Consider the following 13,893-nt stretch of genomic DNA (forward strand, 5'->3'; position numbering starts at 1 on the left):
TTCTCCTCGTGCTGCAATAGGGAGAGCTCTAGCTAATGGGCCTATTCTTCTCGGGCTGGCCCATTAGGCCAATTTAATCGGGCTGGGCTGCTCCGTTTCCAGTTGCCACTTTGTTTTCCAAACTATTTGCCCCCCTCCCTTAATGACATTAAGATAGTGAAACAAGCTGGTTTTGTCCCAACAAATAAAAGCCAAAATGATAAAAATGTGGACAATGTACAACCATATCTGCCATAAATTGTACGCATATGATCGAATCCTATAATTTATATGGCAATTTGAGCCATCAATCCGCATCCATTTTTCACCAGCGCCCTTGAGTCACATTTCTGTCGAATTACTCAATTTTACGTCAAAAAACAATGAAGCTGGTAACATCTCAGGATTATATACAGTATCAATTCATTGTGAAGTGTGATAGATCAAATTTATTCAAACAAACAAATTAGCCTAACTGTAAGCTAGAATACAAATACATATCCAGAATGCGTCAAAAATGTTTGGACATATCGCCTGCAAAATTTCAGATTCGAGGATGACTTGTCTCGCCGATGAACCAAGGTTCCCTTGGAGTATGATATGAACATGCATTTGTTGATATTAACATCGCATACTGCACTTTGACAGGAAGCTGAAAAGTTATTCCAAGGTAAAACATCCTTGCATTCATGTGTTAGTCTCCATCTTGATGATCTGATGAGATGTGATCCCTTTTAGGTAGCCTAAGCTGCTTAGTGAACAAATGATAAAATAAGTCGCCACCAGAAGTAGAGGTGACAACAAAGAGCTATTTCTATATATGATCACTAGCCAACCTTTGATTTTGTTGCATTCTTAAGCTGAGGATTACACACAAATTTCTCGATCTGGATCACAGTGGGGCCAAAGTTAGGAACACTAGCACAAACAGGAGGCGTACCCTGGACAGAGACCAAAAAAAAAGCACTTACCCTTTCTTTCTAAACGCAAATCATGTCAATTTCCATAACTCATGCTCACGGATAATTATGGCAGCGTGGGGAAGAACAAGCATACCTCTTGCTTTGATGTTTGCTCATATGTCATATCCACATGGTCAGCATTAAAGAAAATCTACATATATCAAGTAACCAAAATAAATTATCCTGATTTTCAAATCGTTCCAATAGAAATCATGCACCAAATTATGAGATTTACCTTGTTAAGTAGATGAACGTTTGATGCATCAGTTGCCATGACCTGTACTCCAAGGGTCTTGGGAACATTGCAGAAGGGGCAAGTAAGAGTCCTGAATACACAACCATCTTCTTCAGACCAAACATCATGTTGTGGAGCACCGTCCTTGGTGCACCTGTCAAAGATACGCTGGTCAACAGAAGAAATATCAGAGATTAGAACAGGCAAATGTGTCTGTGGGCTCTGGGGGAGACTCTCTGTCAAACGGGCACTCGCAGGTCTGGGTTGCAGAACGTTTGCCAAATAGGCTTTTGATGATGAAGTCAATGAACAAGGAACAAGAAAATTGTTCTCATGGATCCCTAATGGGCTCCTGCAAACTGAACAACAGATGCGCAGCTTCTTTTCCATGGACGGATCATCGGTCGAGACAGCTGATACACCACAACTATCTTCGGCGAACAGTCCTTGAATTGGTTTCTGATGCCTGGATCCTGGACAATTGTATGCTAAAGGTGATTCAGATCTTTGAACGGTGTCTCTGGATATATTCCTGCTGCTGACCTGGTTAACCTGGCACGAGCATTCCGCATCAGGACAGCTTAAGCGGCCTGTTTGTGTACAGCAACTCAATGGTGAATACATTATCCTCCTCCTTTTCTGGCTGTGGGAATTTACGCTCATATTCAAAGATGAATCCTTTTCAGAATTGCAGGCGTCCGCATATAGTAGCTTTTCAGGAGTATCTGCTACGCTTGTAATTGTAGTCGAGAGTGAAAAAGATGGTCCATCTAGTGATTGGTTGCAGGTATTAGCTGCTGTTGAATATGAGCTTTTATCATCCGATGTGTCTCTGGGACTGGCAATTTGATCTTCTATCACAGTGTTTTCAATAGCCAGGGACTGATGCAGAATGTTTTCTGATGATTCTACAGAAAGTGTGTCTGAATATCTGCATAATAAAACAAGGTGTCATCTTAAATCACCATGAGGTTAAAAAGAAAGAATGAAAATATTAATACTTAATTAGTGCATAAACAAGATTACTTGGAGGACGCCGGAGTGATGTTTTCAAAGTCGGTACAAGATGTGGAGCTGTTCGCTAGTTCCTTATTCGTCTCACCAGCTGCTTTGGGTTTTCTACTGGATCGAGCTTTTAGAAGGGAGACAGGGGCATCTTCCACTATTGTAGGACTTGAATCCTTGGCCAATTGGCTGGACTCTGCTGTTGCTACTGTATTTTCAGGAACCATCTTCCTTCTGTTCTGATGTTTGAGCTTCTTCTCTTTCTGATTTTTCTTCAGTGGGAACCCCTGGTCAGAGATGCTTTGCTTTGATGAGGGTGAAATTTCGCTGTTAGTTTCAGGAACGAGCGAGTCTGTCTGCATTGCATTCTCACCAGTTGCTTCCTTGCTTTTTGGGCCAATCCGTCTCTGTTAATAGATCAGATGGAGGAATTTGTTCACAGGCATTTGAAAGTTAAGGAAAGCACAAAAATGTGTGTTAAGTAGGAGACCTCAACATTTTGAAAAAAGTCTTGTAATCCCTTTAGTGATTCATCAAAGCTGCTGTATTGCTTGATTGAATTCCTTATCCACCTTGAAATGTGTGTAAGATTCCGCTCTTCCTTATACCTCTCATCTGCATGCAAATTACAAATGTTTAGAACATGAAGATGATGACTAAATACACTGGGAGAAGAGAGCTGCTTGAAAGTGATGTTAAGCCACTCCTCTATCTCTCTCTCTCTGATGGAGATTTTACTTATATTGCTGATCAATGTTGCATTACTGTTAGAAAAAGGCAGAGCAATTTTAAGTGATCATACCTAATAATATTATGGCTCCATAATCAAACCTGTGGCGAATGCAACGGCCTACAGAAACGGCAAGGACATTAGCTTCAAATTGATAAGAAGCGCCTTTTAGTAGATCAAACAAAGCAACAAAGCGTCAATCATTACAGAACAAATGAGCAAAATGATACTTAAGCAATACATCATTTTGATTATAGCAAACACCATAATATGAGTAATGTTGCTCTACATTTGGGAAAGTGAAAACATTCAAGGATTATCCTACAATATAGAAGTTCACCAGAAACGGATATCAAAGTAGCAAATTATAATATATCACAAGCAAGGAAGCATGTATGTGTGTGCACATTTAGGAATCAAAGCAAGTTATTTCAAATAATTTTATTGTGTTTTGAGTAGAGTTACCTAAATCGCTGGGGATACAGGCAATTTACAGATAGGTCTGTTTAAAGATATTCATAGTGTCATCCGCTGTAATGTCATGGAGAGATATAGAGATGAAAAATGATTTTTTTTTTTGAGATCAAGGTTTGTGGACTGGCCAATCTAAAGAGTTTGGGGCCATTGTGTTTTAACAACTTTGAACAATTAAAAAACTTGTACGACAAGGAGGCCAGCAAGAGTTGAACTTCAGATCCACGATGAAGAATAAGGTGGAGTACAGGAGAAAATAGGGTTAGAAAACTCCCCAAGTTTCTCAGGTAAACAATTACTTAAAAGATCATGTGAATCTTATATAAAATTGAATGACCTGTAGACTCTATCCTTGTTACATATGTTGTCTTTCATGTCTAGACTCTATCCTTGTTGCATATGTTGTCTTTCATGTCTAATCAAATTAAATAAAATCATTCAGGAACATCTATCTATTACAATCAAAGTTAGAATATATATTCTCTTATTTAGGAATGTATTTCTAATCCTGCCTCTGCTAAACAAGATTCATTGGCAGATAATTTCGCATTACAAATCCAAGTCCATACCAGAAGAACCAATGAATCATGTAACATAGGTTTTCAGTTATCTATAAGCTAAAATTGAACTGTAATGAAGCTTAATGATTAATTAGATCACTGTAATATACTAATTTGTTGAATATAAATAACAAACATTGCTCAATCAAGCATAGGGTAACAAGACAAATGTATCAAAGTATAGAACTAATTACATATACCTATTCAAGAAATTAATTAAAAAATCAAAGAAAATGAGAATCAAAGAAAACATTATACATATTCATGTGTTAAACCCCAAAAAAAAGCAGTTTCAATTAGTTTCAGCTAAAACTGGCTGCAACTAGCTAAAACCAGCTCAAACCACTGAATCGGCTGAATCCAACTGAAACCTACAAAAACCAAAAATTTCAATCAGTTTTAGGTCAGTCTTAGCTAAAACAAATTGGTTAAATACCATCATTTGAAGAATGCAAATTTAGTACAAGTATGGTATAGACTATAGCATCTTAAGAAATATCACACAGAGAAGCAATTCAATTCAATAAAGAAACCAAGATAGAACTGTGTCTGACTAACCAATTTGGGGCATACCAAACCGGACCGGCTGGCTATCAACACGGTTCGAACCATTAATTCGGTTCGATATAACCCTCCCCGCTATTTCAATCGTTCCTCACATTCGCCTAGCTTTTCGCATCGTCACCCCCCCCCCCAACTTCTCCCTCGCAATACAGGGTTAGGATGGCAAGAGGCATCAAAGGTATGCATCTCTCTCTCTCTCATAAGGGGTTAGGGTTAGGGTTTCGAGCCTCCCACTTCCGAAGACGAGGATTGAGAGCTTTCAAGCCCTCTCTCTCCCCCCCTCTCCTTCTCCCTCTCCCCTCTCTCTTTTTTTCAGTGCTATTGTCCCCATCTCTCTCCTACTCTTCGTTTTGGAATAGAGGAGAGTGGCTTCGAACCCTTTTGCTTTTCTATTTATAGTTTCAGATTTTGAATTGAAATTTGCACATCCTTTGCCGACTTCAGCTCAAAATTTGAAAATAATTAAAAAAAGGCCGAAACACCTCTAGCATGGTACAGTACGAATGTGTACCATACCATGCTGGTCACCGACTGGCATGGGTCTAGTACCTATTCTGGGAACCTTAGAAAGAACTAAGGAAAATCTTTGTTTCTTTTCTACATGCTGATTTTTTTAGTGAAATCCATAAGCATGAATTATAGTAATACTTGGCATGCTTGTTCGATAAATGAGTGTGAAAGATCTATGTACCTGCAGCCTGATTCAGAGCACGAAAGGCTTGGTGGCAGTACCATTCATTCCCGCTTAAGAGATTTTTTGATGATCTATATGCATCATTATATTTCTTCTTCAGCACCACCTGAATATCATTTCTGATTCATGTTGAATCAGTAAGAAAGATCAGAAATATGATAACTAGCTTATTTGAAGATAGATATCTAAAAGAATGCTTACATGTTTGGAAATGGAATACCGACGATCACCTAAGTTTAGTCAAGGAACTAGCAAATAACAAAGAAAAGCACACTGTGATGAAATTCAATGGAATTGACAAGCATTAATTTGAATGAAAGAACATATTAAATTTTTATTCTATTCTAATAGTGTAGTTACCCAAGATCTAATTGGTTATTCAAGAGTAGGAACCAGGATGATTTAGCAGTGGGCACTAGGATTCTCAAAACCTAAAAGAACACCATATGAAACTGAGTACAATGTGAAGGATACAACTACTCTAGCATTTTCATCAGAGAAATCAATCCCTTCTGATACCTGCAAGAGTAAAAGAATAGCTATCATAGTCACAGAATTGCGAGCTTGAAAGTACTGCCTCTTGCAATAATATTTACAATCATAGTTGAAGCAAGAAAGTAAATAATACAAATGCAAATCATCTTGCATATTAGTAGATAATAAGAAATATCTGTACGACATAAAGAATGCAAACAAGTAGTAACAGAAATAGTATAATTTGTTCGCCACCTTTCCCCGACAAACTGCAAGAAGAGCAGCTCCTCCCCGTATAGAATTTTGCAGAAATTCGTTGGTGGGAAGATGCTTCGAGACTCGCTTTAGACCATATCTTGTTTTCCCATGAGAAGTTTTATTGTTTCTGTGAATTGCATCATAGTATCCTCTCAGAACAGGTTCGAATTCATCCATAGTTCCTCTTGGTTCTGAAACCACAGACATATGGATGTTCATAGTAATCCATAATTTATTTAATGGGGAAAAGAATTGAAAGCAACAAAGGAGAACTCTACATGGTTTTCCAATTTATATGGAACATAAACATCGAATTTCCCTTGCAACTGATATGCAGGGTAGCTAGATATTAACTCAAATAAAAGCCATCTATCCAGAAGAAATGATCATTGCAGTTTGAGGTGCCATAACATCCTCACGAACGTCATACAATAGATAAACTTGAAGATCTTTAGTAGACTTGACATATTCACTGAAGCTCTTACCAACAAAGATGGGCTTTTGGGCATTCAACCGAGCCCATTGACCAGTCTGACACCAGCGATCACGTAGTTTTTCCAGCAGCTTATAGCTAGGGAAGAAAACAAGGGCACCACTTGGTACAATATTACATATGTCCTCCAGTGAAGCTCCAAGTGCATCCTTTATAAGCATAAGCAGAACAAAAGTAATCACCAACAATGTAACTCAATAAATATTAGTATAGTATTACTCAGTTATACCTGGAAAGGATATCCATCCGCTGTTTTATAGCTGGCATTTAACTGACAATTTGCAGGGCCAGAGGGAATTACTGCAGCCCAAAGCTGCAGAAGATAATGGTTTAGAACACAGTACTTGAATTAGCAAAAAAGATCTTACAGGAGAAAATGGCATACCTGTGAATCCACATCAATTACATGTGGTACTTCCATGGAAACTTCAAACTGTACTCCAAGTTCAGATGCAAATGAACCCATAGGAGAGAGTGTTCTGGGTCAGCACAGGATAAACTGTTAAGGGTGTATTAGTTAAAGCAAATTTCGATTGTGCATTGCATACCTATACTCTAGAAAAAGAACAATATCAGGCTCTAGATAGCATAAAGAGCTCTGAGATGTAACCTAGTTAATCAGTTTTCGTATTTATGAGTTCAGATAGGTGTTCTGTAATCTGCTGGATCATTTGCTTATGCTAAGATAATTCACTCTGGCAAAGTTCAACCCAATATTCTGTTTAAAGATGCTGAGATCGGTTATAAAACTAATTGAAATACATACTGAAGAAAAACCTACAATAGTTTCTTGTCTAGATTCTACAAGAGACATTTCTGATTCATTTGGAGGTCTCCATATCAGAATTACATTATCAGAATACCTACAAATATCATTATACATACCACGGCATCTTATATAACGTACGGTGAGTTTAACCTTATCAAGGATCATGTTTCTCATGAATGAGCCATGCATTCATGCCAAAATGAAAAAAGAATCCTACACAACTTGATAAAATCTTATAATACATGGTTCAAATATAACCATAACCGCAATAAGTTATAATTCTGATGTTTCGGCAGTCAGTGCAAGACGAGATGTGAAGGTACATCAAGATGATGAAGAAAATCAAGGAGGCCCTTTATTTTATGTCCAAACAATACAACAACCACAACTAACAAACTACAAAAAAAGTTTACTCTCAATTGCTTGTACTGGTCAAGTATGCAAAACCATATGGATCTGATTCGTATGTCAACAAGATTACTTAATTGTTTATCGGTAGTGGCTCTTAAACTTGCGGGTTATATTTGAAGCCAATTACTTACAAGTATTAAAACAGCAACTCGGAAGAGAAACAAATTTAACATAAACTAACATAACAGTCTTGGTTATCTGAACAGAGTTGTCAGTAATGACACAGTTTCTTGGTTAGCCAACCATCCAGGACCCTTGCATGAGTTTGTAACTACAAACATCAGTCCAGTTTTGTTCCACAGAAGTACGAATAATACTGCATAAGCAACTACATTTTTAGCCCAAAAAACAAATTTCTGAAATTTTAAACCATAGCTCGGTGTCCTTTAGTTTTACATGATAAGGAAATCATCTCATCTAAGGTAAGCCCTTTGTTGAAGTCCAAATATAAGTATATGATGGTTCCCGGGCATATGTAGCAAATAACTCAGAAAAAACTAGCTTGAGAAACAAAGGAGTAGGGAAAATACATGAAAAGTCAAATAAGCATTGATGATTTTTTAATTTATTTTATTCATATAATATCATAGTTCCACTTTGATCAAAGACCTCTTGAATGCTACACATTGTTCTAGCAGCATAGATTAGTCATACATGATAATTTAATGTTTCCAACTTCAAAAGAGAATCATTGAAATTCATGTTGGCTCTCTTCATGTCATCTATAACCTGCACTAAGCATGTATAGAGTAATTAAGTAATCAAACAAAGCTTACTCCAAAGTTTAAGAAAAGCTGGTTGATTTATATATGCCAAGGAAAACAAGCAGTCTTTAGCTTCAAAATGAGCCTCTAAATTGTTCCTGTAGAGCAGGACAGCATTTTTCTTGGGTTACATGGGATATGGTATTCAATTTTGAATTATTGCTAGAATTGTGTGACTTTTACAGCCTCTTCCTTTTCATTTCACAGTAACAAAACAGTGAGAACCATTCTAAAATAGTTAGTCTCAGGCCATGATCAATAACTTAAGCGGTACGTGTAGAGACACCTACCCAGATGTAAGAATTACTGAAAGAGAAAGGTTTGCTATCTCTCGGAAAACAATAGCAGGATTAAGGCACCATAAGCTGAACGTGCATTTCAAGCCACTCGCAGCATTACCTGCACATGGTACTCTCATTTATTCATACATGCAACGAATCATGAAGTTAAGAAGCAAAATGTACTGATGAAAAGGGCCACAGCAAAAGCCATATCAAGATGAACCACATGGTAAAAAATAATTAACGATGCCAATTAAGCATCTCACATTGATCAAGTTGCAGCATAGATGGATAGAGGAAGATGCAAAACACAATATATGCTATGTAGAACTCCGAAGGGAGTAAACCAAGGTCCACCGTACCAGTACCGGTCGGCGTACCGGTGGCCGGCCGGACCGGTATGGTACCGGTACCGTACCGGCCGGTACGCGGTGGTTTCAAAAACCACAGCGCGAGGTACTGTGGTTTTAAAAAAAAATGGCCGGTTCGCACCGGTACGAGGCCGGTACCAAGCGGTATCGGCCGGTACCGACCGGTATGGGCTCCGTACCGGCCGGTTCGGCTAAAAAATCGGAAAATACCGGTTTTCTTGTGGTTCCGGTACCGGTCTAGGACCGGACCAGTACGTACCGGCTCGTACTGGCCGGTACGGGCTGGTACAGCATTCTATGGAGTACACCTTGTTTTATGGCCAAACATGGCAGGAGGAGGAATAGTTAATGTATATGGTATATTCACAGAAGTAAGATAGACAAAAATATAAATGAACAAGAATAAAATTCTTTGATTTATATCTTCCCTGCCATGAGCATCCACCAGATTCTGACTTCTAGCTGTGAAAAGCAACAGTGAAGACGCATGGCCTTTTTCTGCAATTATTTTATATCTTGAGAAAATACAACTGGCTTAAAAGAAATGAGAAGGAAGAAGATTATGGTATCATCATGAACTTTAATAAGTTATATGTAGCTAAAGAAAATTGCACATGGAAGATGGTCAGTTACTTATAACCAAGTGGACTAAAGAAATCGCTGGCTCATATAAACTATAACGGTTTTAGTATCATCCTAAAGTGTGGCCTAGTGCACGAGGCTCTCCAGTTCAGGGCCTGGGGCAGGTCAAATGTACAATGCCTTAACCCCACATGGAAAGAGCTATTTCTATGTTTCAAATCTATGACACCCAAATCACAACGAAGCAAGCTTACCATCGTGCCAAGGCTCAGCCTCATTTTCAGTATCATCCTCAAAACAAGAATTAGGTCACCTAGGCTGGAGTAAAAGAGTTTTATCTACAAGAAAAGAAGAGTTCATTGGTACTTACTACCATCTCTTTTAACATGTTGCTGCAGCGCAAGTTGATAATCAAGTGCATGAGAGCCATTTTCAGAGAAAAAATAATTAAGCGAGGAGAACAATCCTGCAGGGCATATGTTAAGCTGTTAATGAAATAGGAAGCTCAATTCCAAGACAAGAGTTTACAATGGCAATTACCCTCCAGTGTAATAGCTGAGATGCCACTTAAACAAAGTTTTCCTGGCTCTGCATCTGTAGCAGCTTTAATTGCCTTGAGCACAAAGGCAAATAAAATACAAAAGTATCAGTAAAAAGTATATGATGCAGTAATATAAACAAGAATATTTGATATGCACCTTTGTGGCACATTCTTGTAAGATTGGGAAGCACTGCTGAGTAATTCCAGCTTGCTGAAGCTCTCTGATAGCTTTATCCCCAGTCCAACTAAGAATCAATTCATGATTAAGGTATGATGTTTACAATTTACTGTGAAAGAGATTGTCATATGATACACGAGTTGGCCAATAAATAAAATATAAGAAGCTGTTTTGGAAATATCCTTGAGTCCTGTTAACACCGTTGACAGGCCTCTTGTTGACAATTCAACACAGCGAGAAGTATGCCTTCAAGCTTCAACGAAATATCCCTAATTTCAACAAATTCAAGTATTGGACTTTTAATCATGAAGACAAAAATTAGTGCAAGTGTGCAACTGCTATAGTGCACTGCAGTTTTGGTTATACGGCTATGATTCAACTTCTATAATTAATAATTGCTAATTTAGCTCCTCCCAAGGATTCTTATGGTAGTTTTTGTAGTTCAGGAAATGAATGGATGAAATATAGCCTGGACTAAAGAAATGCAGTATCCAGACAGAAGCTTCCAAGAATGCCCTTATCCAGCCGGATGCAGCTAAATGAATAACCTGGCTGCTAATTTCCTCTTTCTTTAGTCATCAAAATCTAGCAGCTGTGGTTCTTTTGACAGGAGGTTACCTTGACACCTTAATTAACTATGAAACTTTAAGTAGCTATGATGAAAATAGAAAAAATAATAAAGAGTTTCACTCACTGTGAAGAGTAATTCTCAAATTCACGCTTTTGCAAGTTGTTTTTCCTCTCACTTATCCAACTTATAATTCCCTGTACAATTCACAGATCCTAGACTTGATTAGAATTTAGAAAATTGGATAATTTACATTATATCTTCTAAAAACATACCTGGATCATGTCATATAAGGGTCGGTATATGATTGCAACGCTGTCAATCATGCATAGTTGCCCTAGCTCTGTTTGCAGCTCTGTGACAGCAAATAACAGCAGTAGGCACCATATTAGATCCTATATGACACCAATGAAAGAGAAGATGCACGCAAACCACTTACTAAAAAGAACTTCTTCTTCAGCATCTATACTACCACCCTCCCGTGCCATGTCCTCTATGTTGCTATAAAAAAGATATAGAACAGAAGTGAGGATGCACACAAGAAGTGAGATTTATGCACCATTCTGGTTGAAGCTTGTAAAATATGTATGATCCAGACAACATTGTCCACATGTTCCAAGGTCATGATATTTGTAGGAAGCAAGAAAAGATTATAAGATTGCAAACCCATGAAGCATAACATGAGGTAGTTAAAATGGATTATTGCAAATTTTCAAATGGATTAGTCTTTCTTTAAAAACATAATACGAAGCATTCAGGTTAAAAAATAATTCTGTTAGTGAGAGGTGTGGTTCAGAGTAAATTTTCTTTCTTTAAAAATACTATGACCATTGTACAATTCATCGACAACAAGGTTTTTATTTTCTGCTTTAAACAAAAAAAGAAAAAGAAAACTGAAGTCGTACTGGGCCTCATCAAGAATTACAATGCATCCTTTAATATCGACATCCATTGCTCTCCGAACAATTGGATTTATGATGTAGCTGTAAGGACAGAAAACTATTTGTCCTTCCTCCGCCAAAATTTGTGCAGCAAAATATGGACAACCTACAGGAAATGATAAGTATTAGTAATAAAGTTACCTAATTTGACCTCAATGTTCTGTTCAATGCTAAATGTTAAACCTAACAGACCTTTCACGGTCCGGCCAACTTTCACAAGATCTTCAATATCATGAACTTCATGACAACCACCTTGCTGAAGGGAAGGATGAGCCTTGAGCTTATTTGCATTTCTGTTCACATAAAGGTTACCATTACCTGTTAAGGGAGACCAAAGGATCAAAGTATATGAGGAAATCATTAATCAAAAGCATTTATCATAGAGAAACTCACTTGAACTCAACGCAGCCTAGATTTTCTGGGTCCTTCAGTAGCAACTTGCTGGGAAGAAAAAAGAACATCAGGAATGATGCACCAACAAAAGATAAGGTGAAAAGATTAGATGCACAAATTCTGAGCCTTAAGTATGTTACCACTCTTCATCGACATTGGACTTTGTGCATACATTTTTATTAATGCAATAGTGCTTCCGTGATGCCTGGAATAGTCAGACCAAAGAAAAGAGCAAAATCCCTGTAAGTGTTTAAAGAAATATGCCTCGACAATTATTTTTTCTAAAAAAACATTACTATACTAAAAGAAGTATTTTTCTTAAAATAAGCATTAATCCAGCTGCATTTTTTCTGCAAGCATGAATGCGAAGTTGCTCACACTTCATATTAATGATTCAATGAATTTCATATTAAGATAGCAATGATATTGGTATGTCTGCACACATATAAAATGTATATGCTGCATAGCTTTACAGTCAAATACTGTTGAAGAAACTAATACTAGAGCAAACCAGATAATTTATCGTGCTCATCTCATTGGAAATTTAGAAATTAGAACTGCTGGAAAGCCAATAATTATGACACACTTGTTATCTGTTATAATGCATCAAACAATAAATTTGGCGCAGACACCATTGCTATATAAAGGGCCTAACCCCACTCACTCTCAAACTTAGCTTCCTGACAAAGTAAAACATATCTTCAATCTGGACTGGTAGAAAATGGACTCACCAGAATTCCCATTGGCACTCGGTATGACGTCTTCCTAAACTCACGAATGACTTGACTTATCTGAGAATGCGTCCTCCTTAAATCATCAAAAATAACCACCCATTACAAAATCCAATCTTTGAACAGTGCAAGTATTCTAACAATTGCAAAATTCTAAATAGTACTCACGTGGCATAGAAAATTTTAGGTGCGAACAGTCTCTTCTGAGCCCTAGCGCTCGTAGCTGGAGGCGGCTGCTCCGAGTTTCCTATCAATCGGCGAAAGAAGTGTAAACCAAAAAAATAGTTTCTTGATCAAGGAAAAGAGAGAGACAAAGGGCAAGATGAGATCTTTACTTGACGGCGTGGGTTCGGGGATGAAGCCGCCGCCATGGAGGAGTGGATCGGGGGTGGGCTGGGTGGGGGTGGCGAGGAGGATGCTGCGCTGGTGCTGCTGCCAGGCGAGAGAGGAGCAGAGGAGGGCGAGAGACTTGCCGGTGCCGGTTGGGGACTCGATGAGAGCGTGGCAGTGGCCCTGCCGACGGGCGCGGTCGAGGGTGGAGATGACGCGCCCCATGAACGCGAGCTGGGATCCATAGGGCCTGTAGGGGAACTCCACGGGGACGCCCCCGATCTGGTAGACATTGGGTTTAGAGATAGAGTTAGGCTTTTGGGAGGGCGTTTTCGAATCCATCGCTGCGGTCATCTTCGATCTTTCGGCCTTTTTTTGGATCTTCGGAGGTGGCGGCGGAGGGAGATCGATCTCAAACAGTCGTCGATGAGTTCGCGATGCCGGGGCAAAGAAAGGGCGGCGTTTTAGGTTGGCGGGAAAATGAATTAAATTGCATCACACGGAAGCACTAATTTTTATGCCCTTTCTTTTGAATTTTACCGCCGTGGATTGCTCCAACGTCATTGCGAACTCTTGAGTGGTTTGGGCTGGGCCTGGATGCTAGC

The 13,893-nt window shown here is 38.6% G+C and overlaps 1 protein-coding gene across 3 annotated transcripts; it reads right to left on the reverse strand.

Annotated features, from left to right (window-relative positions):
* Nucleotides 1-363: 363 nt before the first annotated feature.
* LOC103701170 (RAD3-like DNA-binding helicase protein) lies at nucleotides 364-13,758 on the reverse strand. Of its 3 annotated transcripts, none has more exons than XM_039115055.3 (28): nucleotides 13,294-13,740; nucleotides 13,127-13,205; nucleotides 12,959-13,034; nucleotides 12,368-12,432; nucleotides 12,228-12,275; nucleotides 12,027-12,127; nucleotides 11,799-11,940; nucleotides 11,333-11,394; nucleotides 11,169-11,248; nucleotides 11,020-11,090; nucleotides 10,305-10,392; nucleotides 10,147-10,219; nucleotides 9,977-10,072; nucleotides 8,663-8,771; nucleotides 6,814-6,907; nucleotides 6,658-6,741; nucleotides 6,421-6,577; nucleotides 5,933-6,126; nucleotides 5,678-5,722; nucleotides 5,405-5,433; nucleotides 5,201-5,322; nucleotides 2,984-3,031; nucleotides 2,672-2,796; nucleotides 2,203-2,588; nucleotides 1,177-2,107; nucleotides 1,036-1,092; nucleotides 816-920; nucleotides 364-727 (listed from the first exon to the last, which is right to left on the reverse strand). In XM_039115055.3, exons 1-28 carry the CDS (start codon nucleotides 13,640-13,642, stop codon nucleotides 674-676), a joined length of 3,870 nt encoding a protein of 1,289 aa, XP_038970983.3. In that variant the 5' UTR covers nucleotides 13,643-13,740; the 3' UTR covers nucleotides 364-673. The 3 variants fall into 3 exon arrangements, 1 of the variants encoding a protein (XP_038970983.3); XR_015973963.2 differs by having other exon boundaries at nucleotides 687-727; nucleotides 816-866; nucleotides 951-1,092; nucleotides 13,294-13,758; XR_015973962.2 differs by lacking the exon at nucleotides 364-727 and having other exon boundaries at nucleotides 729-866; nucleotides 951-1,092; nucleotides 13,294-13,758.
* Nucleotides 13,759-13,893: the final 135 nt, after the last annotated feature.

This window comes from Phoenix dactylifera, chromosome 16 (assembly GCF_051530095.1).
Source record: "Phoenix dactylifera cultivar Ajwa chromosome 16, Ajwa_hap1_PhDact_Kaust_v1.1, whole genome shotgun sequence".
Taxonomy (NCBI): Eukaryota; Viridiplantae; Streptophyta; class Magnoliopsida; order Arecales; family Arecaceae; genus Phoenix; species Phoenix dactylifera.

What these genes read in the sequence shown, in the direction of transcription:
- LOC103701170 (XM_039115055.3), bottom strand. Translation starts at nt 13,642, where the DNA reads ATGACCGCAGCGATGGATTCGAAAACGCCCTCCCAAAAGCCTAACTCT. An exon ending in TTGCAGTTTGTCGGGGAAAG is followed by an intron (nt 5,723 to 5,932) that starts GTGGCGAACAAA and finishes TTACTCTTGCAG; the next exon opens with GTATCAGAAGGGATTGATTT. An exon ending in ATGAAAATGCTAGAGTAGTT is followed by an intron (nt 5,434 to 5,677) that starts GTATCCTTCACA and finishes GACTAAACTTAG; the next exon opens with GTGATCGTCGGTATTCCATT.